The sequence below is a fragment of the Arvicanthis niloticus genome, chromosome 18 (genome assembly GCF_011762505.2).
Source record: "Arvicanthis niloticus isolate mArvNil1 chromosome 18, mArvNil1.pat.X, whole genome shotgun sequence".
NCBI classification, from domain to species: Eukaryota; Metazoa; Chordata; class Mammalia; order Rodentia; family Muridae; genus Arvicanthis; species Arvicanthis niloticus.
This window is the reverse complement of record NC_047675.1, coordinates 11603093-11629920: the sequence shown is the minus strand read 5'-3', so window position 1 is coordinate 11629920 and position 26828 is coordinate 11603093. Positions and strand designations below refer to the sequence as shown.

The window sequence follows — 26828 nt, the reverse complement described above, 5'->3', positions numbered from 1 at the left end:
TGCCTCCTAGTGTTGGGTTCACAGGCTTGTGATCTGCAGGGTGCAGGGTCCAAACTCAGAACCTCTTGTTCTCGCAGCAGCGGGCACTCGATTACCTTTCTGTTCACTGTGCTCACTATATTTATTTACTTACATTATGTGGAGAGAGTAGCCATGTGAAAGTCAGAGGAGCTGGTTCTTTCCCACCATGTGGCTTTCAGGGACTAAACTTAGGTAGTCAGACTTAGTAGCAAGACCTTTACCTACCGAATCATCTCAGTAGCCTGTATGTGTCTACTTTTGAAAGAAGTCCATGCTATCTCTAGCCAGCTTGGTACTACGTAGCCAGACTGGCCTTACACCTGTGGTCATACTTCTGCCTCCCCAGTGCTGGGACCCTACAAGCATGTGCCACCTACTAGTGCTTCGTACCTTATTTACAGTTTCATGTAAACCAATCATTATTTCAAATAAAATTGAAAAAGAAAAAGCACACAACACAGTTCCTCAGGGACCTTGGCCACCTGGGTGTCTAGTCCAGGCATAAACAACTTCCACCTCCTCAGACCTCCTTACTGTACCTGCACGCCCTGTGTGGTTTTGAACAGCACCTGAGGACCCACAGGGTTGTGGAATCAGATGGTCTGCAGCAGCGTTTTTAATAGTGGACGAAATAAAGTAGTGAAGACCAGCAGCCAGGGTGCGCTGTCATGTGGGGACGGTGCAGCGGAACCTGCGTTCCGACCCATCCCCAGTCCCTACTGATAATGGGCCCAGCGTGGGCTGGACTTCAGCTCTGCTCTGGGATTCACATCTCTCACTTCCTGTCAAGCCCACCAGTCCTGATTAAGGGTGTTTCTGCAACTGTCCCCAGAACTTCACACAGCAGCTGAGGTGCACAGTGGCTGAGCACTACCTAAGGATGCACCACATATGAGACCAGGCCCTAGGTCGGGTGAGCACCACACCACTGAGCTGTGGCATCTCTGCATAAGGCTGGACACTCACTGTGGCTGGTGAGGCACGGGTGGTGTGGGAGTAAGACTGGCCGGTGTTGCCTAGCATATAGCCGCCCTGGATCACGTAGGTGCCTGCTCCACTGCTGCCGCCACTGCCACTGCCGCCGCCACTGCTGCCGCCTCCCCCGTTGCCCCCTGCACCCACACTGCTGTTGCTGGCCCCAGCCTCGCTGCTGGATGAGCTGGCGACAATCGGGCTGCCGGACACATACATGGGCACTGAGCCGCTGCTGGCCACAGTCTGGGAAGTAGCCGGCGTGCTGACCTGGGCAGCGGCGCCTGAAGTCTCATAGTAGCTGGTGCCCGCTGTCTGTGTGTAGATCGGCGTCTCAGGGTACTGGTAGGTGGTAGAGCGACTGCCAAGAAGCAGACCGGAAGCCATGGTTAGTATCTTATCTAGGGATGTAGGGGTTCCAGGAGAGAACCAGAGGAGCCACAGAAACACCAGTGTGGCCACCTTCACATATAAGGAAGAGACTAGGAATGGCCTGAGCACTTGATGGGCAACCACTTTCTTATTTTCTAAAAAATATCTTTATATTAACTTATTACTTGGAGAGGGGCACACACATGTGCCATGGCACACATGCACAGGTCGGAGACAACTTGTGGGAGTTGGCTCTCTCTTCCCACTGTGTGGGTCCTGGAGACTGAACTCAGATTGTAAGCTTGACAGCAAGCACCTGCTGAGCCATCATGCCAGCCCTCACTGGGCACTGAACTATACAGCACTCCAGCACAGGAATCAGTTTCCTTACTACAGAAGAGGAGAAACAAGGCAGGGTCCAGAACTCAAGAGCATATATGCACTTCCCTTGGCAACAATGGCAAATAGCTCTCAGTCAGAGCATATCCGCACTTCCCTCGATAACAACAGATAGTTGTCCAGGGAAGGGAAATCCAGGAGGGAAAGTATTGGGAGCCGACTCCTAGCAGAAAGCGGCTATCATCTTTGCAGACATCTCGAACCATATACCCTGACAAGAGACTTGTTTTCAACAGCCTACAACAGCTGAGCACACTCTGATAAACATCTTGTTTATCCCATATCTTGTTTTGCTGTTTAGTGCCCCCAGCTGCAAGGCACATGGTATCCATGCCTGCAAGAAGCATGTGGTATCCATGACTACAAGGTACGTGGCAAAGTGTATAAATACCCCGGATTTCCTTTCACTAGAGGAGACTAGAGACTTGATCAGACCCTCTGTCTTGTCTCCATTCTTCGAGTCTCTTTCCCTCCATCCCCACTCTCTCTCTTGCTAGACCCTGTTGTCTGATCCCCTCGGACCAGAGCACTTAGCCCCAAAGCGTGAGGCAGTGCGGTCCGCAACAGGAAGGGAAAGTACAAAGACTGTAGAGCAGGCAGAGGAGCAGCCTTGGCTACTTCTTCCCGGCAGGGAGCTAGCTGGCCCTCCAACCAGAATGTGTACTAAGTGCCAGCACAGGGTAACAAGCTGCAGATCTAAGAGGTGCAACTGTAGCAAGCCATTGTAACCTCTGGGCCCATCTCAGCAGGCTGCAGACTAGAGGGTTAGGGCAGGGAGAGGAGAAACATCATGACTGCCTCACAGTCCTCCACTGGGCACTGATGGACAGCCAGAAACAAGAGGCTGGGATGAGGAAAAGACCACCCTATGTGCAGGTAGGAGGCTCTGTAGAGAGGGGACAGGTGGGGCCACCTCTCAGTTTTATCTTTGAGCCCTCCCCATGTGTCAGTGATTAAAGCAGGAAAACTTGAGCCAGGCAGGTGGCTCAGTGGGTAGGGGTGCTTGCCATCAAGCCTGAAGACCTGGGTTTCATCCCCAAAGCCCACACAGCAAAGACTCCAGTATTGGCATCAGTGCTTACTACATGGTATACGCACCCCCCTATCCCTCTATGGCCTTGTGAGACTTCTGACCTTAGGTCATGACCTTTCGTCTCATGTCTGATAAGCAAGCCATTTACTGATTCATCTTCCTAGCTCCCAAGAAAAAATTTAAGACAGAATATGCAAGCCTGAGGAACTGGGTTTGTTCCCTGTGACCTGTGCAAAGGAGAGAGAAGTGACTCCTTCAGGTTGTTCTCTGATCTCCATATGTGTACCATGGCACATGACACACACACACACACACCCTCCCCACACACATAAATAAGTCAATGTAACAAAAAAAAATATCCTCCTGCCTCTGCCTTCTCAGTACTGCTTGCTGAAATAGGACAGTTCTTTGCTCAGAGCATTTCTGAATAGAAGCAGAGAAACAGGACACACCAATCACTTTGTGGGGCACTGAGGGTCAGATTGATAACTACTTTTTCCTACTTAACTACTATGTAGAAAAATCCAGCTGGGTGGTCCAACAGGGGTCCAACCTTTGATCCCAGCACGAGGGTGAAAGAGGCAGGCAAATTTCTGAGTTCAAGGCCACCCTGGTCTATATAGATGGAGTTCCAGGACAGCGGGGGCTACACAGACACTGTCTCAAAAAAGTTTATGTTGTAAAACTGTATGTATAAATACATATATTTATGTTTTTTCTTTCCCCCTTTCCCGCCTAATATCCAGATCTATCTAACTGCACAGCTCCTAATTTGTGGAGGTGCCTTCCCAGGGGGCAGTGTCTTTTCTGCTCCCAGCAGCCCACAGTCCTGGCAGCCCTATCGCCTGGGCCTCGGAGGCCAGCTGGGAGCCAGAACTGCGGTCCTAAGCAGATCTGAGCCCTCCTCCCACCCTCTGCCACTTACATGGCGCTGGCCGTGTAGCTGGCGTCGCCACCTTCCACGTACTGCACCTGGCTGGAGTACACATGTGGGACAGGCACCTGCGGGAGTTGCTGTACCTGAAGCAGGAGGAAAAGCAGGGTCATGGGTCAGGGCTGGCCACCACCCATGGTCTCCCTGATGCCCAGGTAAATCCCCAGCGAGAAGGTTGCACATCATAATTCTCTGAACAACACGGTAGGGCCAGGCCTCAGCCGTGCCTGGAAAACAGGTGGTGCTGGGATTCTCTGCGTGGGCAAAGAGGTTCCTGAGCCTTACGAGCAAAGGAGGGGCCACCAGATAGAATTCTGCAATGGGCTTGAGAGGCAGGTTTGCAATTTAAAAACTGGGCTGGGGGTCTTCTGGAAACCAAAAAGGTTTCCCAGGCAGAATAGGGGTGGAGCCTGAAGAGGGGTCAGTTGATAGAACAGAACCAGAAACTGACAACACCTTAGGGGCAGGTACTGGATAGCCCACCTCCACCCACAACCCTGGTTTGCAGGACTGGCATCTGGGACCCAGTTCCCGAGGCAAAACATGGAAAGACTGGCAGCACTTTGGGGGACAGGGGCAAAGACATCTCACCCCACCCTCCTTGGGCTGCAGGGGCGGAGCCTGGGAGCCTGGACTAGGCGGCGGGGCATAGCGGCTCGCTGGACCAGACGCCCTTCCCCTGCCCGCTCCCGCCCCTCCCCCGCCGTGCGTCCGCTGTCCGCCGCCACCTACTTTGAGGGCGGTGCCGAACACTAGCACCTGGGGCATTCTGTGGATCCTGACCCTCAGGTCGGGGCTGGCTCGGGCCGAGAGCCCCGGCTGTGGCTCGAAGACCACCCTCTGCTGCGGCAGGAGCAGGTGTGGGGGCAGCACGCCCACCAGCTCCACCCACTGCTCCACACCCGGCTCGTAATGGGGCGGCTGCTGCTCGCTGCCTAGCTGCAAGGCCTCGCCGCAGCACGCTGGCCCGGGCCCGGGAGGCCGGGGCGGCGGCTCCGGCGGCGGCGTGGGCCGGGTTTCTTGCTGCTCTGCCTTCCTAGCGGGAAACTGACTGCCTGAGCTCTGGAGGACAAACAGAGACACTGGGGGGTCACCCGGCTGTGTGCTCACGACCACCCGAATGAAGATTCCCCACCTGGGATCTCCTTAGAGAAGAGAGGTACGGACTGGGCACTATCAGAAAGAAGCGGACTTCGAATCCAGTCCTCTTTCAACAAGGCCCGTGTCCTGAGTGGTCAGGTGCTGGGAAGGGGACGGATTCAGGATGGAGTCTGAAGCCTAGGGCTAAAGTGAAGCCTGACTTCTGCCGGGCGGGCTTCAAACCTCAGGAGCTCCCATTGTCTCTGCCCTTTAGGGTCCCCAGGTGGCTCCATTCCTCCCTCTGGATTAGGTGCCTGTACCCCCAGCCACAGCCCAGGACCAGCCTGAGTGCCCCGACATAGATAGACAAGACACGCACCTCTTGAGCAACGTGAACTGGCTGCAGTCCCTGCACAGTCAGCTGCTGCACCGGGCCAGCTTTAGTCTGCGGAGTGGCCTGGACTACTGACCTCTGGCAAAGAAGGGGAAGGAGAGGCAAGTCCGACTATGGTAACTATGGCAACTAGGGCAGCATGTCCCATGCATGCTCAGAACAGCCCTATTGGGAAAAGGCTGTCATTACTCAGTGAGCAGTCTTTCCAGGTGGGGTCCAGTTGAGGCCTTTCAGGTTCCTTCCTGCCTGACGCTGCCATCTGGAGGGTCAGAGTGATTCTAGCACAGGAAATACCTGTGGATCCTTTGGGTTGGAAGGTTTCCGATTCCTCTAAGTAAGAGCCTAGGGCTCGGGCCTATTTGAGATTTTCAGGCTGGTGCTGGGAAATCTGGGGTCTTACACATGCTAGGCTAGCTCCCTCCCCTAATCTACACCCCAGCACTCTTTTTCAACTTTCATTCTGAATCAGGGTTTTACTACATTGCCCAGACTGGCCTTGAAGTTGAGATCTCCTGGCCTGAGCTTCTTAAGTAGCTGAGTCTATGAGGGCACACAAACCCCATCTGGTTTTCTTGAGAAGCCAAGAATCCCCAAAGTTAAGCAGTTAACAAGGAGATACAAGACCATCCTTGCGTCTTGGCCTGCTCGGACCACTGTGCTGGTATTAGGACACTCAGCCTCCTTTGGAAGGTTGAACACAACCTGAGGGTAGCAGGCTTAAGAGACGGGGTCAGTGGTTAGGTAAACTGGTTGTCCTTCCAGAGGACCCAGATTCAATCCCTAGCACCGACACAGCAGCTCACAATTTTTAAGTCCACTTCTAGGTACATACATGGTGCAGAGGCCCATGTAAACAAAACCCCATACTCATTAAAAATTAAAATAACTGTAAAAACTGAAGGCCTTAGGAATAAGCACTAAGCAAGGACGTGGCCTTGGTACTTCCTCTCCCCAGTGAACTGGCCCAAAGAGGCCAGTGTGTGGTGTTGCTTTTTGGTTTCACAGGAAAGAGAGAAGCGGGGCTTTGTTATGATGGGCAGATGCTCGCCCTGCAGCCTTCCCAAGGTGAGTTTTCTATTCTTTTCTTTCTTGTTTTCGTGTGTGTATGTACACTCAGGTTATCAGGATTGGTGTCAATTGTGCTCTATCTGAGCAAACTCTCTGGCCTACCAACATGGAGTGTCAAAGCCATAGAGTGTCCGTGAGGCACCTCTACAAGTGTCACAATTAGGGTCACTGAATCTAGACAGAGGCAGAGAGAGGCTCTTGCCAAATGCTCACATGACAGGCTGGAGCTGGACCCCATCTGCTTAGCTCCAACAAGCCAGGGACCCAGACATGGGTGGCTACATGGCCTATACCCCTAGCCCTAGCTACTGCCCGCCCTGGACAGGCACCTCTTGGGTGACAGGGACACTCTGCTGGACGCTGTGGACCTGCAGTTGCTGTACAGTGCCCGCAGGAGTCCCAGCTGTCTTGCTGGTAGAACTGTTGGCCTGCACTGGTGACCTCTGTAATAGAACAAACAGGGACAATGTCAGGACCAGCTGTGCGTGTGTCTGGGGCACCTAGGCCCTAACAACCCACCTCAGAAGGACTCTGGAGAGAGTGGGATAGCCCACATCAGCCACAAGCACTGCTCTGTAGGGTTCTACCTAGACCACACTGCAGGTATCCCAGCCTCCATGAGAGCCAGGGGCCACCTGTAGCTTCTATAGTCAGAAGGGCCACAGCAGAGGTGAAAAGAGTAGGCTGGGAGCGAGTCTGGTCCCATGACCCAGCTCCTCCTGCTCCTAGCAGGCGTCCCTATGCTACAGTAGTAACAACAGTGACTCTACCTTCACCTCCTGCTGCCCCCACTGCTTGCTACAGTGGATGCTTCAAGATCCCCATTTCCCAGTGGGAAGGAGAGAGATGCCCAGGGCCACACAGTGGGCATGCTGCACTAGCCTGGATTCCAATTCTGATGGGCGGGAGCAGATGAATGGTGGATTTCACTAGCTCTTTCTGAGACGGGGTCTCACTATAAAACACAAGTTAGCACCACACTTGAAACCCTCCTGCTTCAACCTCTGTATGCAGGTGTGTGTTCACACGCCCAGTGCCATTAGCTCTGTTATACATAGGAAATACTGGGCTGCAATGCTGGAGACCTGCCCAAAGATTCGGGACTAAAATAGGAGGATCTCATGTTAGAGACCAGCCTGTTCCACATAGGAGATTGATGCTACCCTGAAAAGCACTGTAAGACCCTGTCTCAAAAAAAAAAAAAAAAAGTGATGGGGGGGGGGCAAATATGCTGTTGGGGTCCATGGCCAGAACAGAGAAAGATGGGAAGATGTCTGTGAGGCACACCTACCTCAGGGGCAGAGTGCACCTGCTGGGTGCTGTGCACGGTCAGGGAGACCTGGCCACCCTTAGTGCCTGGCGCTGGGCTCTGCACCACCAGGTGCTGTGTGGGGAGAGCCTGGGGTCAGAAGAAAAAGGAGCATAGTCACTAGCATCACTGGCCGCGGCCATGTCTGGGGTTCTGTTTTCCCATGCTAGGGATGGAGCCTGGCCTTCAAACATACCCCAGCAGTGAGCCACTCTATCTTCTGCATTTCAGTGAGCACCTATACACTAGGAACATTCTAGGCTCACCATGCCTGTCAGCCCAGGAACTGCCCCATACCCTGACACAGCACAGTTATGGCTCTACTCCGTAGCAGTAGACACACAAGGTGACACACAAGTTCAAAGCTGATGAAGGGCTTCTTGAGCCCTGAAGCCAAGAAGTAGCAAAGCCAGAGCTGGCTCCTGGCTCAAAAGGCTAAAATGTGTTCTAGAGCCCACTGTGAGTACATGCCTGCAATCCTAAGATCAGGAGTTCAAGGTTCACTATATATGGAGTTCCAGGCCATAGAAGCCCCGATCTCAAAACATCCCCTCCCAAAGGAGAGGAACATTCTTACCCTTACAGTGTTAGCACTGGGTTGGGATGTGGCTTGGGGACAGAGCACATGTTTATTACGTCTCAGTGCTTTTCCAGCCCCAGCATTCTAGCACAGTCCAAATACAAGCGGAGAAACTAGAAACGGTCAAGGGCGCCAGCATCAGACTGTGGCCTTCTGGGACTGCACTGTAAGATACTGGGTCTGGACGTACAGGTTTCCTGCTGTTGATGCTCCCCAGTCCTCAGTACAGTGACTCCTGAGGCTGCTTGGCTATCAGCCCCTAGGGTATTTGATCTGGCCTCTAGAGGCCACTGTCCAAAGCCAGGAGCTGGGGCAGCCTATGGATGAGACCCTTGTCTGGGACCCTGGCGGGAACAGAGACAAGCAGTAGGGAAGTGGTTCTCTGTCCCACGGGAGGCTGAGCCAGGAGCCTTACCTGCTGTGGCACCTGGATGTTGGTGAGCTGCAGGGGTGACACATGGCCTGGCTTGGCCTGCACACTTGCCTGGACCAGCAGCCGCTGTGGGCAAGAAGAAAGGAGCTGAATGAGGGTTGCTTACGAGGATGGGAAGGTGGAGGTGACTGCTGTCATATCGTGATAAGACAGGTAAACAGATGTTCATGGTAAGAAAGTAGGGGAGAGCCTCTTTCCCCCCAGTGAAGGCCATATCCTACCTGCTGGGTGCCCTGCACCTGCTGTACCACTTGGGTGGGGACACCAGTCTGGCTTGCCGTGGAACTGGGGCTGGCTTCTGACACAGTCTCACTAGCCCGCATGGCACCTTCTGTGGGAAGAGGTTGGCAGGTTAGCTCTGCCTACTGCCTCTGCCTCTACTCCAAGAGTAAGCCCATCATGCAGCCTAGAGTCCATCCTTATTGAGACCTGGCCTCTCCAAGTCTTTCCTGGCCTTTTTAGCATCCATCGAAGGTACATGGCAGGATGGGATGAGGATGCAGAGGACCCAGGATCGTTACATAAGGACTTAGCCCCCTGATCTTCTTTGTTCTGAAATATGTCTGAGGAGACTCTTTCCCACAAAAGCAGAGCTACGGATATTGACAGACAATAGACTGGATCCGCACTCCCTTGCTCAAGTCTTGGCAGCTCAGGAAGGACCAAGGTGCTGAGTTTTTCCTGGCTTCTTAGGAAAACACAGGTGGTCAAAGTGCTCTTGAGCCTTCTTCCAAACCTGAGTGGAGGGGAGGCAGCAGGGTTCAGAGCCCAAAGTGCAGGTACTTATGTTGGCAGGCAGCCAAGAAGAAACACTCCTAGAACACAGTACCCGTGCCTGCTCCTAATCCTGCTGTCCAGCCATCGCAGGAGCTGAGCACAATGGAGCAGCAGACTGGGCAGGAGGCTTTATACCCAACACCTTGGGGAGCTAATCCCTACCATGGCTCAGAACTCCTTCAAGCCCTCTTAGATAAACAATCTGCTTCATTTGGGCTGTTGAGGGGCCGGGACAGGAGGAAGGCTGGTACCCAGAGATGCTATCATCACAGGCAGGTCTCATGCTATACACATACTTCTAAGTAATTCGTGGGTCAGCAGGGAAGTGGGGAAAGACAGTTCCCCCAAGACACACGGCCAGGAGATTCTTGCTCAAGCTGGGAACTCACCTGGCCCACACCTACATGTAGCCTAACTAGTTCCTCAGTAGCTCAGGGCCAGGGTCAGGAGGGGTAGCCATGTGCCTGTTCTCATTCTCTGTGCTGCCTAAAGGAACCAAGGCGCCAGGGGATCTGGCAGGGGGTAAAGGTAGAGGTCCAGAGAGGTTACCTGACCTCCTAAAAGGCTACATGGAAACAAGGGTTATCAAAGGGATGGCAGTGGACACTGATACCGTGTCTGGTGCAACATGTGATGCTCTAGGGGGTCCTGGGACCCTAGAGCTGGTACTTGCCTTTCTTACTCATTTTTAGGTGATAGAAACCTTGTATCTATCACTGAGCTGGGGGGCCTGGCCTGGGTCCAGGGGTCCCTGTATGCCCACATCATCCAACCCTACACACCATTCCTAAGTTCCAGATCTTGTTAGGCAGAGTTGCACATACTGGCTCAGCATACTATAAGGTCGAGGTTTCCATTAATAGGGCTCAGCCTCCAGGAGGGATACAGGGAAGGGCCTGACTAGGGCAGGAGGCTGGCCCAGTCTACCTGAGAGTATCTAAATATGGCCCAGAAATGGCCAGATGCTGGAGAGTTGTCAGGGGAGACAGCCTGTGGCCCTTCCCAGGCCTGCTTGGGTTCCTACACCAATTCTAAGTAGTAATAATTAATTAGGTTTTGCTGGACTCTTCCCTCAAAACTGATTTAGGCTTCTCTGGGTCCCAGAGAAGGCCCCCTCCCTCAGCCCCTCTGAGGAAGAATTAAGCTGGCCTAGAGTCACAGGTCTCATCCCCTCTCCCTCCCCTCCCTCCCCCCAGTAACTAGGCTATCTGGAATATAGGGAGCCAGGCCCAGCTCAAGGATAGGCACTGGGCTGAAGAGACCCATGGGGGACTGCCATGGCTCTGGTGGGAAGCCACACAGGGCACTGGCCCTAGCCACCTGCAGTGTCCAAGGGCTGGCCACTGAGCCAGACCCCTGCAGCTGGACACCTGGGCACCTGCTCTAATCAGGTATCTATCCCAGAGCAATCCTACTGTCACCTGCCATGGGGTGGCCCTACCTATCAGCACTAGGAGGGTGATGGGCCAGGGCTTCCTAGCTGTTTTAAAGGTGGGCTGTGAGGAAGGCGGGGGAAAGTCTAGGGTCAGCTCTGTCTGTTGGCCAACTCTCTTCTGAATATGTGCAGGGAGGCCCTTGAAAGCTAGAGTTAAGAAACAGAGCTAAGCCGGGCAGTGGTGGCGCAAGCCTTTAATCCCAGCACTTGGAAGGCAGAGGCAGGTGGATTTCTGAGTTCGAGGCCAGCCTGGTCTACAGAGTGAGTTCCAGGACAGCTAAGGCTATACAGAGAAACCCTGTCTCGAAAAACCAAAAAAAAGAAAAAAGAAGAAAAGAAAAGAAACAGAGCTAATATCCTGTTCAAATCAGATAGCCTATTTCCATGTGGTCAACCCTTCCTTCAAGTGCCTGGTTCTTCTACATCCACCTGCTCACCCCTCAGCTTAAAGAGAGCAAGCCAGCTCTTCAGGAGGCTGAAGGATGCTCAACCCTGGCATTCTTGCCAGCTAGGGCCCTCTTCTTGCTCCTGGGTATGGTATGAAACATCGGCACACGGTCTGGGTCCCTGCCGCCCAGGACTTATGTCTTTTTGGACTTAATTCCCCTTCTTCACTGGAGATGCTGGCAGCTCCCATTTTCCTCTTGTGGGTACAGTGTTCTGGAAGAGGCATAGGTCCTCTGGAGGACCACAAGCTGAGGGGAAGCAGAGGAGCCTGGGTAGCCCTAGTGTCTCCTGCAGGCTTCCTGGTCCCTCTAGGCAGGTCTAGCTTCACCTTCCCAGGCCAATACTAAATTCTGGAGGCCTCTCGGGAGGTAGGGATTATGCGTCTGTATTGTCTGCCCAGTGACTGGAGGGAGCCTCCTCCAGTCACTTTAGGGCAAAGCATGGCGGGCCCAGGCTAGAGGTCTGTTTACTCCTGCTGCCTCCCCCATCTTCCCCTGCTGGCTTCCTGGTGAGCCCAGATTGTGCCTGGCTCTGGAGCTGGCACCTCCCGCTCACCATCTCTAATGTCAGCCTCCCCTTCCTCAAAGGACTGGCTCACAAGGGCAGCCTGGGAGAGGGAGTAGGAAGACACCAACACAGAAGCTGGGTAGGTAGTGGCCTCCCTCCTCTTCCTCAGAACTCATGGGGGCAACAGTGACACTTGGGATGGGCTCACTCCTGCCAGAACTCAGTGGGATGACATTCCCAGGACCACATTAAAAAGCAGGCAACAAGCCACTTTCCAGCCAGAGGTGAGCCTGGCAGAGTGACACTGCAGCCAACCCTTACTTGTGCCTTGTCCTCTGATAGCATGCTATTTCTCCTCCCCGCACTAGTGAGACTGACCTAAGCCTGTCTACCTGAAATGCCACTCTGGTCTGGGACTTGAATACCAGGTCTTCCCTCTATGTGTCATGAAGAGCTAGGAGGAGCTGAGGCAGGACCTCGAACAGTGTGCCTATTCCAGACTCGACTCTGAGGATACCAAATGCTTACAGGAGGAACTTGTGGGTCACCCAAGGGCAATGGGATGCTAGGCTAGACGGCCTCAACTAGTTGTCTGGGCCAGTCCTGTATCCATCAGTCCCTGCACAAAGGCCTAGAGACAGAACCCCGTCTTCAAAAACATTATTACCATATGATGTTAACTCAAGAAAAGGAAGGACGGAAGGAGGATGGTGGGATCAGACGGCAAGGGAGTGACTTCTGAGGAGAGACTGGAGATAAAGGTAGCAGAAGGGCTAGCCTGGGGTATACTTAAAGTAGTAGGTGCCAGGTTAAAAAGAGAGGAAGTAGCTATGCTGGTGAGCTGGCATGGCAGGAAGCTGGGAGGCTCAAACAGTCATGTCAGGATACAGGGCTGGAAGCTGCTGGGCCAGACACAGGCACTTGCAGGTTATTTGGAAGCTGTTGACATGGAAAATTTTTTTTGAGATGAGATCTTGATTTATAGCTCAGGTTAGCCTAGAATTCGACTCCTCCAGCCACAACCTCCCCAGTGTGATTATAGGTGTTAAGGGGTGCTTTTAAAGTCCTTTTCTGAAAGGGGTAGGGGCCAGCCTTCCAATACTGCAAACTCCCATGCCCTAAGGCCCTGCTCTGGAATCTTGGTTGAGATAGAATGTGAAGAGGCCTAAGTGGCAGCTAGGGACAGGCTCCCAGTGGCTACTGTGCAAATAAGGCATCAGAGAGAGCCAGAGATAGCCATGGCCATGGCAGAGGTGGAGGATCTGGGTGAGTTTAGGAAGGAGAAACTGGGGTGGAAGCTAGCCCTGGGTGAAAGGAGACATCTCATAGAGCCTTTAGGGAGAGGCTATAATTCTGAAAGCCAGATGGCTTTAATAAGACCAGTTTGGCCTTCAGTAGCCACACCTAGAAGGACTAGTCACAAGATCCTGGGGCTCAGGGCAGAGGCCAAAGTGAAGAACCCAACAGGAGCATGGGAAGTTTGACACTACTGGATCTGGTGTTACCAGCCTCTGAGAAGGATGGAGCAAAAGGCTGACAAGGTGAAGAAGGCAAGGCCAAGTCAGAGTGAGCTCAGTGGGTGTGGGCAACTGAGGGAACTGTGTCTCAGAGAGTAAGGAGAGGGCTGGGGTGGGCTCACTGACAGCAGAGGGCTAGAGTGTGGGAGGCTCTGAGTTCAAACCCCAGTACTAGAAGAGAGGGAGTGGGAGGCATGACACTTCAGGAGGCCATCAGGAGGAGGATGACTGGAGCAGAGGAGGGCCCAAGCCTAAGCCCAAGCCTTCTGCTGCCATGGATCAGACAGGTGAGGCAGAAGAGAGTGGAGGTGATGAAGGAGGCAGATGTGGGTGGAGTCTGGGCAAGTGCGCAGGACAGATCTGAGGTAGGAGGAAAACTGTCAGGCACCGCCTAGAGTGACGAGGTCCAGGATGACCAACCAATGATTCTGAACTGATGGGGAGCAAGGTCACAGGTGGCTCACACTGGATGTACTTGAGAGAGCAGCAACCAAAGAGCTAGTAGTTTGAGAAAATCTGACAAGGTGGGGGGGGGGGGGGAGGATTCCCAGCAGGAGTTGCAGGACCCTGCAGAAGAACTGGGACAGGTGGGACTACTCCATCTCTGAGGCACTGTAGGCGTAGTCAGACCAGGACCTGATCCCACTAAGGTCAGGGAGGCTGTGGGGGAGGGGGGCAGAGGGAGAGAGTGCAGGGTGTACTGGCAAGGACAAGGTGTCATATTGGGCATCACAGTCACGATGAGTGCAGCTTTTGCTTCCTTCCCCTGCTTCCCAAGAAGGGAAGGGGAAAAGGGAGAGGCTGGAGACCCATGGTGGCACCCCAGAGGGACAAAACAGACCTCTGGCTCTGAGTCAGAACGGGCACCTTCAGCTATGGCTGGGCCTTTCCTTGGTTTTGACCTTCCCTTTCCCACATCCTCATGATGTGAGAACATCAGACCCTTTCCATGGTACAAGGTAGCCATGGGCTGGCTCAGCAGCTTGCTTGGCCACCAGGTCCTGCTCCTCCAGGGAGGAGAGAGGATACATACATCTCAGCCATCTAGACAGTCTTTCTCAAGGACCCTTCTAGGCCAGCCTACTCTAAGCACGTCTCCCATGTCCTCATTTGGAGAAGCTGCAATGGTAAGACATAGGTAGGGAGGCCCAGGGCCGGTGGGCAGCCTGAAGCTTGTGGGTATCTGCAAACTGGGTTTCACCATCCCAGCCTCTTTTCTGAGGACATTTGACTTGGGGACAGATAAAAACAGAAGCATCCCAGTGGGATACAGAAGCTTTTCTGCTTGGCCTGATTCCCTTTACCCAAAGACATCCTGACTCCCACAGGTAGCCCTGGAGAAGGTTCCTGGATGCCGAGTTCCCAGAACTCCTCCCAGAGATGTTCCAAGCACTCCGGCCACAAATATAGATGTGAACTTACCCGAGACGGTGACCACGATATACTGCTGAGCCACAGGGGATGGGGCAGGCGTGGCAGGCTGCGAGGGTGCAGGGGCAGCCGGGAGCTCTGCCACATACTGCTTCTGGCTGCCAGGAGGTTGCGTCTGGGGCTGGGGGCTTTGCAGCTCGGTGACATACTGGGGCTGGGGGGTTGCTGCAGCAGGAGGCTGGGGTGCTGCTGGGGGTGGTGGCTGGGGCAGGGCCTGGGGCGGGGCCTGTGGTGGCTGGGATGCTTGTGGGGCTGCCTGTAGCTCAGTAACATAGGACTGTGTTGCCATGCCAACAGTGAATGATAATAAATAAGGCGGTTTTCCTCTTCCTTGAGTAGAGAAGCGGGGGAGAGAGAAACAGAAAAACAAAGAGAAGAAAAAAAGAATTAATCTACCAGCAGAAGAAAACAGCCAGCTCCCAGCTCCCTGGAGATGTCTTTGGGCTCCTCACTAACTTGATTAAATCCCTGGCTACATACAATGGCCCCATCCCTGTGGGGTATCTGGGAATAGATAGACAGGATTCCTCACCCTCATCCTCAGCCTGCTGCTCTTCCCCTCCTCCCGCTGGCACCTGAACATGCCACAGTGCCTCAGGCTACACCAGTGGCCTCTAGAGCACCTTTGTCATCCTGCTCACAGGATGAGCCCAGGGGACACCTCCTTGCTTTGAGACAGAGTCTCACTATGTAGTCCTGGCTAGCATGGAACCACTGTGTAGACCAGGCTAGTCTGGACCTCACAGAGATCCACCTGCCTTTGCCTCCTGAGTGAGGGTGGGACTCCGGCTCTTGCACACACTAAGCAAGTACCCCACTAGTAGCTGCATCCTTAGTGCTTGGCCTTTTGCAACAGGATCTCCCTAAGTTAGTCCAAGCTAACTGCAACTGTGCTCCTTCTCCTCTAGCTTCTGGAATAGCATATGCCACTGTACTGCCTTAAAGTGGGCATCTCCTAGGCCTCTTGCTGCAGAACATTCCTGTTCCATATCCAGCCAAGGTGACAACCAAGATCAACCATCACACACTACTCTATTTTAGATTTTACAACTACCATAGTGGATCTAGACTGGGTTTTCCAGATGAAAAGCTGAGGCTCAGAGAAGGTAAGGTGCTAGTCCCAGGCCACACAGCAGGGAAGCGACAAGCCTGTCTAACCCTGGGCATCCTGAGCCCTTCACAGTTGAAGGTGAAAAGGCAAGTCACAGAAAAAGGTGTCTCTGAGAGGAGCCCCATGCCAAGGGTCATCTGAGTGCCCACACAGTAGGGTGCCCTTCACAGGCCCTGAGGCAGCAATGGGTCTGCAAGCTTAGGGTGTGGGGTGCTCCTGAGGCTAGGGATGGCTGCTCTCGGTGTGGCAGAGCCTGGCTGGCTGGCACGCAGCCTATCTCAGCACAAGATGGCAATGGTTTTGAAGGGTGCCCATTCCCAGCACCTCAAGCTGTGTCTTTGTCCTGTCCCCTAGAGGTGACTGGCTGTCACCCTAAGCCACACAGCACCCAAGCTAAGAGCCTGCCAACTGGAACCACCGCTACACCGTGTCAGCGGGATGACCTCTAGTAAGGGGAAGGCTGGGAGGCAAACAACGGCTACTTCTTGCTCCGCAACACTGTAGCGCTCACCTGGCACCTCAGCCTTGGCACCAGGAACTTAGCTCTTCACCCTGGTGTCACTAACTTTACTCAGCCCCAAGACTGGTGGCTAACCCCGGTTTTCTCACAGCTCTAGTGAGACCTAGACCTTAATTGCTTCTCACAGTAGACAGCACCTCCACTGTCCTTCCCACCAGAGCCAGGGAGTGGGCATAAGCACCCAAGAGGGACTTGCTGACAGTGAGGCCTCACCACGCCCCCTGCCTCCTGGTGCCTCTCCCACCAGGCACCTAGGTGTCCCCCTCAGATGGTAGACTCGGGAGGCAGCTGAGAAGCTGCCTGCACAGGGCCAATACACAGCCTGAACTTGACCACCCCAGCTGAGTGGCTCTGGGGGAGCTCCTCCATGGTCTCCCTGTGGATGGCTGACAGCAGCCTCCCATGCTGATCTGTGGAACTGCTGGCCCAGCATATACCAGGCCCTGGGAGACACTCTTAACAGCAGCCCTCACCCCCCACCCCCAAAAAAAGGAAGGGAGAGAAAGAGGAAGGAAAGGCAGGGCAAAACACTGAGGAATGTCTCTAACATAGTCCCTAGAGACAAAAGTGCTCCAAGGGAACAGGCTTCCACGTGCGTGTGTGTGTGTGTGTGTGTGTGTGTGTGTGTGTGTGTGTGTGTGTGTTCACACATGTGCAGGTGTGCATGTGTGGCTGGGCCAGCTTGTGAGAGCCCAGAGGATAAGCACTGATTCAGACTATAGGCCCCAAATAGAACACAGAGCAGCAGCCAACCTCAAGCCACCCCACCCAACCCTGCCAAGGACTTGGGCATCAAGGGAAGTTTGCCCATCAGAGAAGGAGGAAGTCCTTAGTCCATAGTCCACCTCACAGAGGGCAGCACACCTTCCACTGACCCTAGCTTCTGGCAATATTAAGGGGTTACATCTGAGCCAATGTGGCACAGAGTTTGTAGCTATCATCATGTGGCCCATGTGAATCTTTTTATAAACATTATGTATTGACTGACTTCTGTGTCTCAATTTACCCATCTGTAACCTGGGTTCACAGGGCCACTGTAAAAATCCACTGTGATCACCTTAGCAGCCAGTGAGTACCATGGATATTGAGAGGTGTTATTACCATCCATTCACAACTATGTATGCACTCCATAGGTAGCCCCTGGGGAGATGTCTAACATAGAGCCCCTGGGTTCTACTGCTCAGAGTTTGCAGTATCCCCAAATATATTTTAGCTAGTCCTTCACAATACCACCCAGAAGTCCAAGACTACCTACTCTAGCCCAGGTTGCCTCAGAGCCAGATGGCTTGCTCTCTGGCAGGAAAGGGCTCCAAAGCCCTATGTTCATGGCTACCTTCTCACCTTCCGACGTGACAAGGTCAAGCTGAGGCGCTCTCTCTGTGGGGGACGAATCATACATGGAGATGGGGCAGACATGCTTTCCATGCACTTGGTTCACAGAAGGCAGCACAAGGAAAATGGAACCTGCCTGTGTGCTCTGTCAAGGATCTGCTGACTCAACCACTAACATGCCAAGGTCTTCAAAGCCAACTGCTAGTTTCTGGAGAATGTTTGAACCCATTCCCAGAGATGAGAGAAACGATGTTTGCTTCTGTGGACAGACTGCATCTGTTGGTTCCCAGCTGACTCTGCCAATGCAGTGAGGCAGAGCAGCAGTTGAGCAGGTGTGCAGACTCGGGGCAGGAAAACCAACTCCACACAGATTGGAACACTATGATTTTTCACATGACATGACATTTATAAAATATTCATGTTATAAAATGTTCTTTTGATCTTTCCCAATCATTCCAAACTGTAAAAGTCCTTCTTAGGTTCCTTCCACACACAGACAGCATGGCTGGAGGTGCCAACCAGTACAGACCAGCCCGGCCTATGTCGGGTGAGGTTGGATCCTATCGCAAGACACAGGCTGCAGCTGGCAGACATGCCACAGATGTCAGATTCTAGAACCCAGTGATAGGTACAGGGAAAGAAGCCATGTTCCGTGCATCTGTGGGCAGCTTGGGTAGTGGGTCTGGAGTCCAGTGGACTAGTGCGCCCTGCCCTTGGCCTCTCCTGACTCATTTCTCAGTCACTCTCACGCCTGTGGGCTGGCTACTTCTCCATGCTCACATGGCCCTCAGCACCTGTCCTCGGGGACATGTCCAGAGCCTGCAGGATCCTCTGAGCACCTGGACTGTCTCACATCTCATCAGAGAGCATACAGCACTCACAATCCTCAGGTCTGTGGGGCCTTCAGACCTATCCCTCCAGACCCCATGTCTCTTGCTCTGGCTCGCAGTCTAAGACTCCCATGCAGTCCTGCCTCAGGGCCTTTGCACCTTCTTTTTCTCCCTGACTAGCACTCACTTCTAACCCTGTGCCCAGCCTAGCTCCGTAACATTCAGGACACTTCCCCCAAGTGCTCTGAAGCACACACTCTCTTTAATGTTCTTGCCACTGTGTAGCTGTTCCTTTATCCCTTAACAGTTTCTCTTCCCTGCTGAACTGGAAAAGCAAACGCCATAAAAGTGCCCCCCCCCCCCCCCCCCCCCGCTCCTAGAAGATGACGGCATATACTGCAAGTTCAACCTCCCCTCTTTTTTCATTTTTGGCAGAGCTAGGGATGGAACCCTCCATTGAACCCGAGTCCTCAGGGCACTCAGCTCTCTCTGTGCACCGGGCATAGGTATGCAGCTGAATGAAGACAGTACTAGCAAGTGTGGAAGGAAGCCCAATGGGAAACCCGACTACTGAGACTCGGGAGGAGGCTGCAGCCTCTGCAGGCAGTAGCAGGTGCAGGCTGACCCTGGGGGACTGGCATCCCTCTTGGTGCACAACAGGACCCACACATAAGAGACCCTCTCTAGTTCAGGGCTGTCAAGGAAGACGGTGAGTCCTTGTTCAAGAAATCCCCTTCCTACTTTCTCCACAGCTCTGCCTTAGTCCTAGGGAGCTATCAGCTGAGTCAAGGTCTCTTCCCAGATAGCACTTTCCTTTCTGGCTACTCCCAGAAACAAAGGTCATGCAGGGGCAAGCAGAGTGGGCAACACTTCTCCACAGAAAGTACAACTCTATGTCTGGCTCGGTGGCACAGACCTGTCATCTTAGGAAGCTGAGGATGCTCACAAGTTCAAGGCCTCCCAGGACAACTTAGCAGGGCCATGTCTCAAAAAGTAAAAGGGGGCCATTAAGGTAACTTGGCACGTAAAAGATACCTGCTACTAAGTAAACAAGTTTCGACCCATAGGCCTAATGCTGGGAGAACAGAACTAACTCCCACTAGTTGTCCCCTGCTCCACATGCATGCCGTGGTTCCCACGTGTGCTCATATAGACACATAAAGGTGAAATAATAAAATGTAGACGCTTTACAATGAAAAGGTAAAAATAAGGGCTGGGTGAATCACTCGGTGCAGAGCCTGTGCCGAGTTTGGGGATGTCTTAGATTCAATTCCCAGGAGAGAGAGAGAGAGAGAGGGAGCGAGCGCGAGCCAAAGATGCTGTGCTCCCTACTCCCCGATTCCTATAGTCAACTCACAGCCCCAGGCTTCTCCCTCTGACAAAATGATAAAAATAAAACAGTAGCAGCTAATTCCGAGGACTGGACAGGAAGTGACATCATCTTAACAGCAGCTGGCATCATTTGAACACCACTGTGTATTTCATGTTTCATATGTGATATATTTTGGGGATACACACACAGTAACATAGGTTAAAATAATTTGTGCCTCTAGATGAGAGCACACGGAGCCTCCCCCCCCCCCCAAGTGAGTCGACTCACTCAAGAACACACAGGTAGAGAAGAACTGTTTTAGGCAAAAAGCTGAGGCAGTGCCAACCTTCTCCAGCCAAATGACCCTTCTGGGCCTCTGACAATTACTGGAAAGAATGAGACGGCAGCAGTCAGAGAATCAATACCATCACTTTCTGCTCTACTCAGCCTTCCCTGACAGGAGTTGAAGACTCTCTCTCTCTCTCTCTCTCTCTCTCTCTCTCTCTCTCTCTCTCTCTCTCTCTTTTGGCAACCTAGCTAACTCCAGCCAGCACCTTCCTCACAGTTAATCCTCACAGTCTTGAATGTGAAGACCCTTTGACAGGAAGAGGAAAACCCCTACAAGTAGGAGTCCTTGCTTCCCTGCTTAATTTCCACTGAAAAGTCAATCCTCTTAAGAAGATGGCAGTGTATGCCAGTGCTAAGTGCAGATGGCACAACCTGTCTGCCTATGCAGCCAATAAGAACTGCCATGGCTGACTGAGTTCTGCAACACCCAACACACACACACACACACACACACACACACACACACACAAACAGTTGTTAAGGTCCTGCACTAACAAATGGCTCTCCTTGCCTCTGATGCTATACCCACTGCTACCACGTGGGACTGGTACCACCTAATGACATGTGACCCTCTTGATACTGGTCTAGCTGACATGTGGCAGGCCAAGAGATGTGGCTTGAGGAATCTAAGTAAGACAGCTCCACGGGCTTGCTGTTTCCACAGGTGGAGACCTTAATGACTACGAAGAAACGTCCAATCTCCAGGAACAAGTGCCCTGACACCAGCACCACCTTAGGGCTGAGACAGCACCCCAGAAAACAGTTTCACATCCTCTAAATTTGTGGCCTAAGATCACGTCTCTCCAGGAGAAGATTCAACTTCTGACAACTAAATCTCCCAAACTAAAGCCAGTCTGATTGAAACTTGGCCATCTTCACATCCTCCGGGGTTTAAAAGTAGGGGTCACTTTGCAATCAACACTAACAAGTTATCAAATCTCATTGAGAAACAGTAGATGGGTGTGGTGTAAGACTCAAGGATGAGCCCTAGGGAAATTCTTGGAAGAATTAAGAGTTAACTGTACTGAAGGAGATGGCGACAATTCCTCCCATTTTATAGAAAGAAAAACAAAGGTCCGAAATGGAATAGTCGCACGTCCAAGTTCTAAATCTCTGGCAGGCATGCACCCCAAGCTGCTACTCCTCATCCGGAACACCCGGACAGTCCCAGTGTCGGCGGCCGCACCCGACTCCGAGGGCGGAGGGACGCTAGGCCCCGCCCACCTTCCATCACGCCCCGCCTTCGCGCGCTGTCATTGGTCCAGCCTCCGCAGACCCGCCTCCCCGCACCTCCCGACATATAAAAGCGCCCCCCACCCCAGCTGCCCGACCTCCACTCGCCCGCGGCCTGCGAGCACCCGCCCCTCGCGGGGGCCGGGCTGCGGGTCCGGGGGCGGGTGGTGTCGCCCCGGCCGAACCCCGGCCCCCTCCCCCACAGTCCCGACAGTCGCCGCCGCCATTTTGACCGCCCGCCCCCTTCCCTCCGGACTGTAGTCAAGCGACAGGCGCTGCGCGGGCCCGGCCGTCCGCCCCGGCGCGCCCAGCTTGCCGGGCGCTGCCCCGGTTACCTCGGCTTCTCCGCACTTGTGTCCGCGGAAGGCTTTGAGGAGGTGCGTGGGCGCTGTGCGGAGGGGACCGAGCGCGCCGGGGTCCCCAGGCCGGGCCGGGGGCGTGGGGGCGGGGGGCGGCCGCAGTTGTTGTTGTTGACTGGCGTTGCTGGGTTGCTTGGTCGCCACGACTACCGTGGCTATGGCGCCTCCGTTTCCCTCACCGGGGCAACTGTTGCTACCCACCCTACTACGTCACGCGCCAGGGCGGACCTCCGGGGCAGCGATTGGACGGTGCCAGGCGCTTCCAGCATGCTATTGGCTACCGTCCACGCTTTTCAGCACCCTCTCGACTTCTCCGAGCTCCGATTCCTCAGTTCGGACGTCCGTCAGAGAAAGCTAAACCCTAGAAGGCAAACGAAGCCCGTCACTCGCGCGAGGAAGCAGCCCTGAGAATTACAAGGGGGTGGGATGCCGCTCTAAAATCGGCACTCTGGTTGGACTAACGAGAGATCAATCTCGTCCAAAAGTTTGTCGCGCTCTCTTGCACAGGTCCACGGGGCGTCGGGAGTTGTAGTTCGGTCCTACGTACCGTTGAAAACCTCAAGACTTCCTCCTTGCTGGGCCACTCTCTGGCCTCTGGCGCTCATATCCTCCAAGGAACGCTGCGACTCTGTGCTGCCTTTCTGTGACGTCAGCGGCGGAGGCAAGACTCGGAGTTCGATGACTTCACACGCGCGTTCTCTCGGTCCGAGAGGATGGGGAGGAATCGGCTAGTTTGATGCTAGTCGGATCCCCGGAAAGGTCACAGCCTGGCCGCGCCGCTATCTCGGCCACTCAGGCAGTGAAAAGGTCTCTGGCAGGCGGACATTTAATGAGAGGACGATAAGCAAAGGTCAGCGGCGTTCTATCCCCAGAGCTCCCCGCCGCTCCGGGACTCAGTTTCCCCAAGAGATAGGTCAGCTGCAGCCGGAGAAGGTGAAACAGAAATAGCCCCAACGGGGGTGAATGCTTCCAGCTCAGAAATTAATCATCAAGATAATATTCTAAAGGAGTATTTTGAAATATCAATTAATGGGAAAAAGTAGACCCGTGGTGAACCAAATGTCAAACGTTAAATGCAGTAATTCTGCTGGCACCTAAGTTAGGGGAAAGTGAGTCTTCTTGCAAGCTCAGGGTTGGCTCTTGTGTTCAAATATTTTTATTTATTGAGTCAGAATCCTTTTCTAAATGAGATTCTAACTGCTTTTTCCACAGGGGAATATGAATAACTGTGAGAAGATGATGAATATGTTAATTAGGTCCTTTATAGTAACCACTTTTGCTGTACCAATTGTTAAATAGCCTATTGTCTACTTCAGAAATGTACAAACATGCCCAAGTTCGGTAGAGTGGCTGTGTGCACACAGCTACTTTGCAGGCTGAGGCAGATAGATTGCTTGGAGCTGAGCTATATAGCAAGTCCCACTCAACAATGGGTTTTTCTTTTTTTTTTTTTTTTTTTTTTTTTTTTTTTTTTTTTTTGAGACAGAGTTTTAGAGTCAGGGTTGGCTCCAAACCACCTCTGAAGTTGAGGGTGACCACCTCCTAGCACTGAGGTTACAGGGGGTAATCTACAAGGGTAGCACCACACCTTAAGTTTTGCCATCCCATGCATGTGGAGTTGGGGATGGAGAAAGGCTCAAAGTTGAAGCCTTCATTCCAGTCCTGCTGTGTTATATGGACAAAGTCGCTCCACACCTCTAAGCCTGTTTCCCATGCTTCTATGCAAAGTCCTGAATTATAAGTGTAGAAACAAGACAGGCAGTGGTGGCGCACACCTTTAATCCCAGCACTTGGGAGGCAGAGGCAGGTGGATTTCTGAGTTCGAGGACAGCCAAGGCTATACAGAAAAACCCTGTCTCAAAAAAAAAAAGTGTAGAAACAGCCAACTGTCTACCTTTGTCTTGTCTTGTCTATAATATCAGAACCGCAATAAACAGAGTCATGCTGAGACAGGCCCCGTAGTTGCTCCAGCAGTGGAGGAGGGGAAAGAAGGGAGAGAAGAGGTTTCTATGACCTTTATTCTCTGGGGAGAACCCCTCAAAATGGGACATGTACCACAAAACCTAGTTGAAGGAAGGCCTAGGCCACTCTGCAGTCCCAGTCAGGAAGACTGAGGCCAACCTACACAACTTCAACTTCGTGAGACCTGTTGTTAACATAAAAGTAAGAGGAGGGGGCTGGAGAGATCATCTCACAGTTAAGAGCACCGGCTTCCCTTCCAGAATCCACAAGGCAATTTGGGCTCACAACCACCTGTAACTCCAATTTCAGGGAATCTGACACCCTCTCCTGGCCTCTGAGGGCACCACACATGGACATACATGTAGGCAAAATACCGGCACACATAAAAAATTGAAATTGTTCTTAATATGTCTTTTAAAGTTAAAAAAAGAGGTGGGAACATATGTAGCTCAGTAGTGGGCACCTGCCTGAAGTCTGCCCTCCAGAATCTAGTAGACAGTCTCAGAGTACCCACTGAGGGCTGGGCATGCCTGAAGTCTGCCCTCCAGAGTCTAGTAGACAGTCTCAGTACCCACTGAGGGCTGGCCATATAGAGTGCATAATTGAGGCCATGAGTTCCATCTCCATAGACAGGGAATTGCAAAGACAAAAGAGGATGCCCACATCTGGCAGATACACCTGGTTCCCAGGCAACTTTACAGAGATGCAACATCCCAGGCAAGTAAAGCATTCTCCCTGGTGACAGATGAACACACAGTGGCTCCAAGGAATAGGGTTGCCCCACCTGCTCCTTGGGGTGCAGCATCCAGCTGCGAGTGTCCCTGGTCAGGCTTTCCCGTGTCCCAAGCATGAGCTTCAGTAGAAGGAAACATTTTGAGGGGTTCTCCTCAAAGGTCATAGAATCCTCTCTCTCCCTTCTTTCCCCTCCTCCACTGCTGGAGCAACTACAGGCCTGTCTCAAGCATGACTCTGTTTATTACGGTTCTGATATTATAGACAAGACAAAGGTAGACACTCCAGCCTATCTGGAAGCAGCAGCTGTTCCCAGTCCTGAGATTTTCACAAGGACTGAAAGACATCTGAGCTGGAGGGCACAGAAGCATACTCCAGCTGGTGAGGAGCTTCACCGGTACCCCACTGCCACTTCTGTGAAGACTTAAAGTTTCCAGATTAGAGGAAGAGTCCTCCTTGTGTAAAGGGACCTACAAGACTTGGTTGTACTTCCCACCATTCCCCAGCTCCCAGAGGACCTTGAACCAAGGCCAGAAAGAATTTCTTCAACAGGAAAAGGACCTGGCTGGGCAGTGGTGGCACAGGCCTTTAATCCCAGCACTTGGGAGGAGTTCAAGGCCAGCCTGGTCTATAGTGAGTTCCAGGATAGCCAGGGCTGCACAGAGAAACCCTGTCTCGAAAACAGAGAGAGAAAGAGAAAGAGAGAGAGAGAGAGAGAGAGAGAGAGAGAGAGAGAGAGAGAGAGAGAGAGAGAAGGAAAGTTCACAGTGGCTTTCTGGTGACACACCTGGCCAGAACATGGGCCAGGTTCAATTCTCGCCCACACAGTTGGTGCACCAGTTCACAGGAAGTGGAGGGGGTGGGGGTTGGGGCACAAATTAGACAGTGACAAGAAGCCACTGGGCTGGATCTTGACTCCGTGGCAGAGTGCTTGCCTGGCATGCTCCAGGCCTGGGTTTATCTCTAACATGAAAAACATTTCATGTTCGTGTAGGGGAGAAGCCTCAGTGGGTACACTGCTTGCCTGTGAATACTCAGATCTGAATGGACGCCAGCCCTGGAAAGGTGAAGAGAGGAGGGTTCTTAAGGCTTGATGGCCAGCTCGCAGAGTCTCTGAGCTCCATGCCACTGAGAAGCATCCCTAGGGACTGACAGCCAGTGTTGTCCTCTGCCACCCTCCATTTGAACACACATACTCCTGCACCTGAAAGCTGTTGGGTAGAAGATGACAACCTTGCATCTTGGAAGAAAGTTTTTTAAAACACAGGATGTTAAAAGAGAAGTGAAACAATAGGGCATTTTAGCCTGTCATGGTGGTACACACCTTTAATCCCAGCACTCAAGAGGCAGAGGCAGGTATATCTCTTGTGAGTTCAATTCAAGGCTACATGAAGAGTTCCAGGATGGAGCTAGGTACATAGTGAGACCCTGTCTATATTCTATATTAGGGTTATCCAGAGGAGCAGAATATATATATATATATATATATATATATATATATATATATATATATATAAATATATATATATATATTTTATTTATATAAATTTATATATATTTATTTATATATAAATATATTTTTTTATATATTTTATAAATATTATATATTTATATAATATATTATATAATATATATTTTATATATAATATATAATATTATATATATATATATATATATATATATATATATAATTATAAATGGGATTTCTTAGAATGCTTTACAGGGTGTGGTCCAACTTGACCAACAATGTTTGTCTACCAATCCAGGTCTAAGAATCCAGTAATTGTCAGTCTCAGTTGGTCTTCAGTAAACAGATTTTTTAAGAAGTATGCTTTAAGCAGAGCAGTGGTGGTGCACGCCTTTAATCCCAGCACTTGGGAGGCAGAGACAGGCAGATTTCTGAGTTCGAGGCCAGCCTGGTCTACAGAGTGAGTTCCAGGACAGCCAGGGCTACACAGAGAAACCCTGTCTCAAAAAAACAAAACAAAACAAAAGTATGCTTTAATGGCAGTGAAGGAATAGATTTGACAATGAGAACAAGAGCAAGCAGGCAAATAATAAGAGCTTCCTTCTTCTGTGTCCTTTATATAAGCTGCCATCAGAAGCTGTGTGCAGCAGTGAATTAGTTAAACTGCTTTGGCTTCCAGCAGGTTGCTCTTCCAGCCACTGGTTAGAGCCCTCTGGATTGGAGAATGAAAGACATACACACATACAAGCTACTTTTGATAGGCCTTGACTGGCTCAGTGCCTAGACATTTCTAATCCTCCCCATGGCTAACAAACATCTCTCCCTCCAGTATTCCTGAGTTAACATCTTTGAAAATCTATATTTCATCTCTGCTACCCCAGACACAACAGGGAAGTAGCATCTAGGGCCTCC

The 26828-nt window shown here is 52.2% G+C and overlaps 1 protein-coding gene and 1 long non-coding RNA gene across 6 annotated transcripts in view; one reads left to right on the top strand and one right to left on the bottom strand.

Moving 5' to 3' along the window:
* Rfx1 (regulatory factor X1) overlaps positions 1–21855 on the bottom strand; it is a 29952-nt gene extending 8097 nt beyond the window's left edge. Inside the window, exons 1-8 of one of the 3 annotated variants that reach the window (XM_076915493.1) lie at positions 21731–21855; positions 8817–8926; positions 8578–8661; positions 7565–7672; positions 6603–6716; positions 5191–5283; positions 3723–3817; positions 988–1354 (exon numbers count right to left, since the gene is read on the bottom strand). In XM_076915493.1, the coding sequence (XP_076771608.1) occupies positions 988–1354; positions 3723–3817; positions 5191–5283; positions 6603–6716; positions 7565–7672; positions 8578–8661; positions 8817–8918 (963 nt within the window). In that variant the 5' untranslated portion in view covers positions 8919–8926; positions 21731–21855. Of the gene's footprint in view, positions 1–987; positions 1355–3722; positions 3818–5190; positions 5284–6602; positions 6717–7564; positions 7673–8577; positions 8662–8816; positions 8927–14700; positions 14999–21730 lie in introns of those variants that run through there. The other 2 variants (XM_034522403.2, XM_076915492.1) reach the window with 2 other exon arrangements.
* LOC117723038 (uncharacterized) lies at positions 4465–18125 on the top strand. 3 transcript variants are annotated; one of them, XR_013104791.1, is made up of 5 exons: positions 4465–4890; positions 5086–5306; positions 6211–6270; positions 14607–14708; positions 15049–18125. It is a non-coding gene; the product is annotated as an uncharacterized LOC117723038 (long non-coding RNA). The 3 variants fall into 3 exon arrangements; XR_004608627.3 differs by lacking the exon at positions 15049–18125 and having other exon boundaries at positions 4468–4890; positions 5086–5321; positions 14607–15039; XR_013104790.1 differs by lacking the exon at positions 15049–18125 and having other exon boundaries at positions 4469–4890; positions 14607–15039.
* Positions 21856–26828: the final 4973 nt, after the last annotated feature.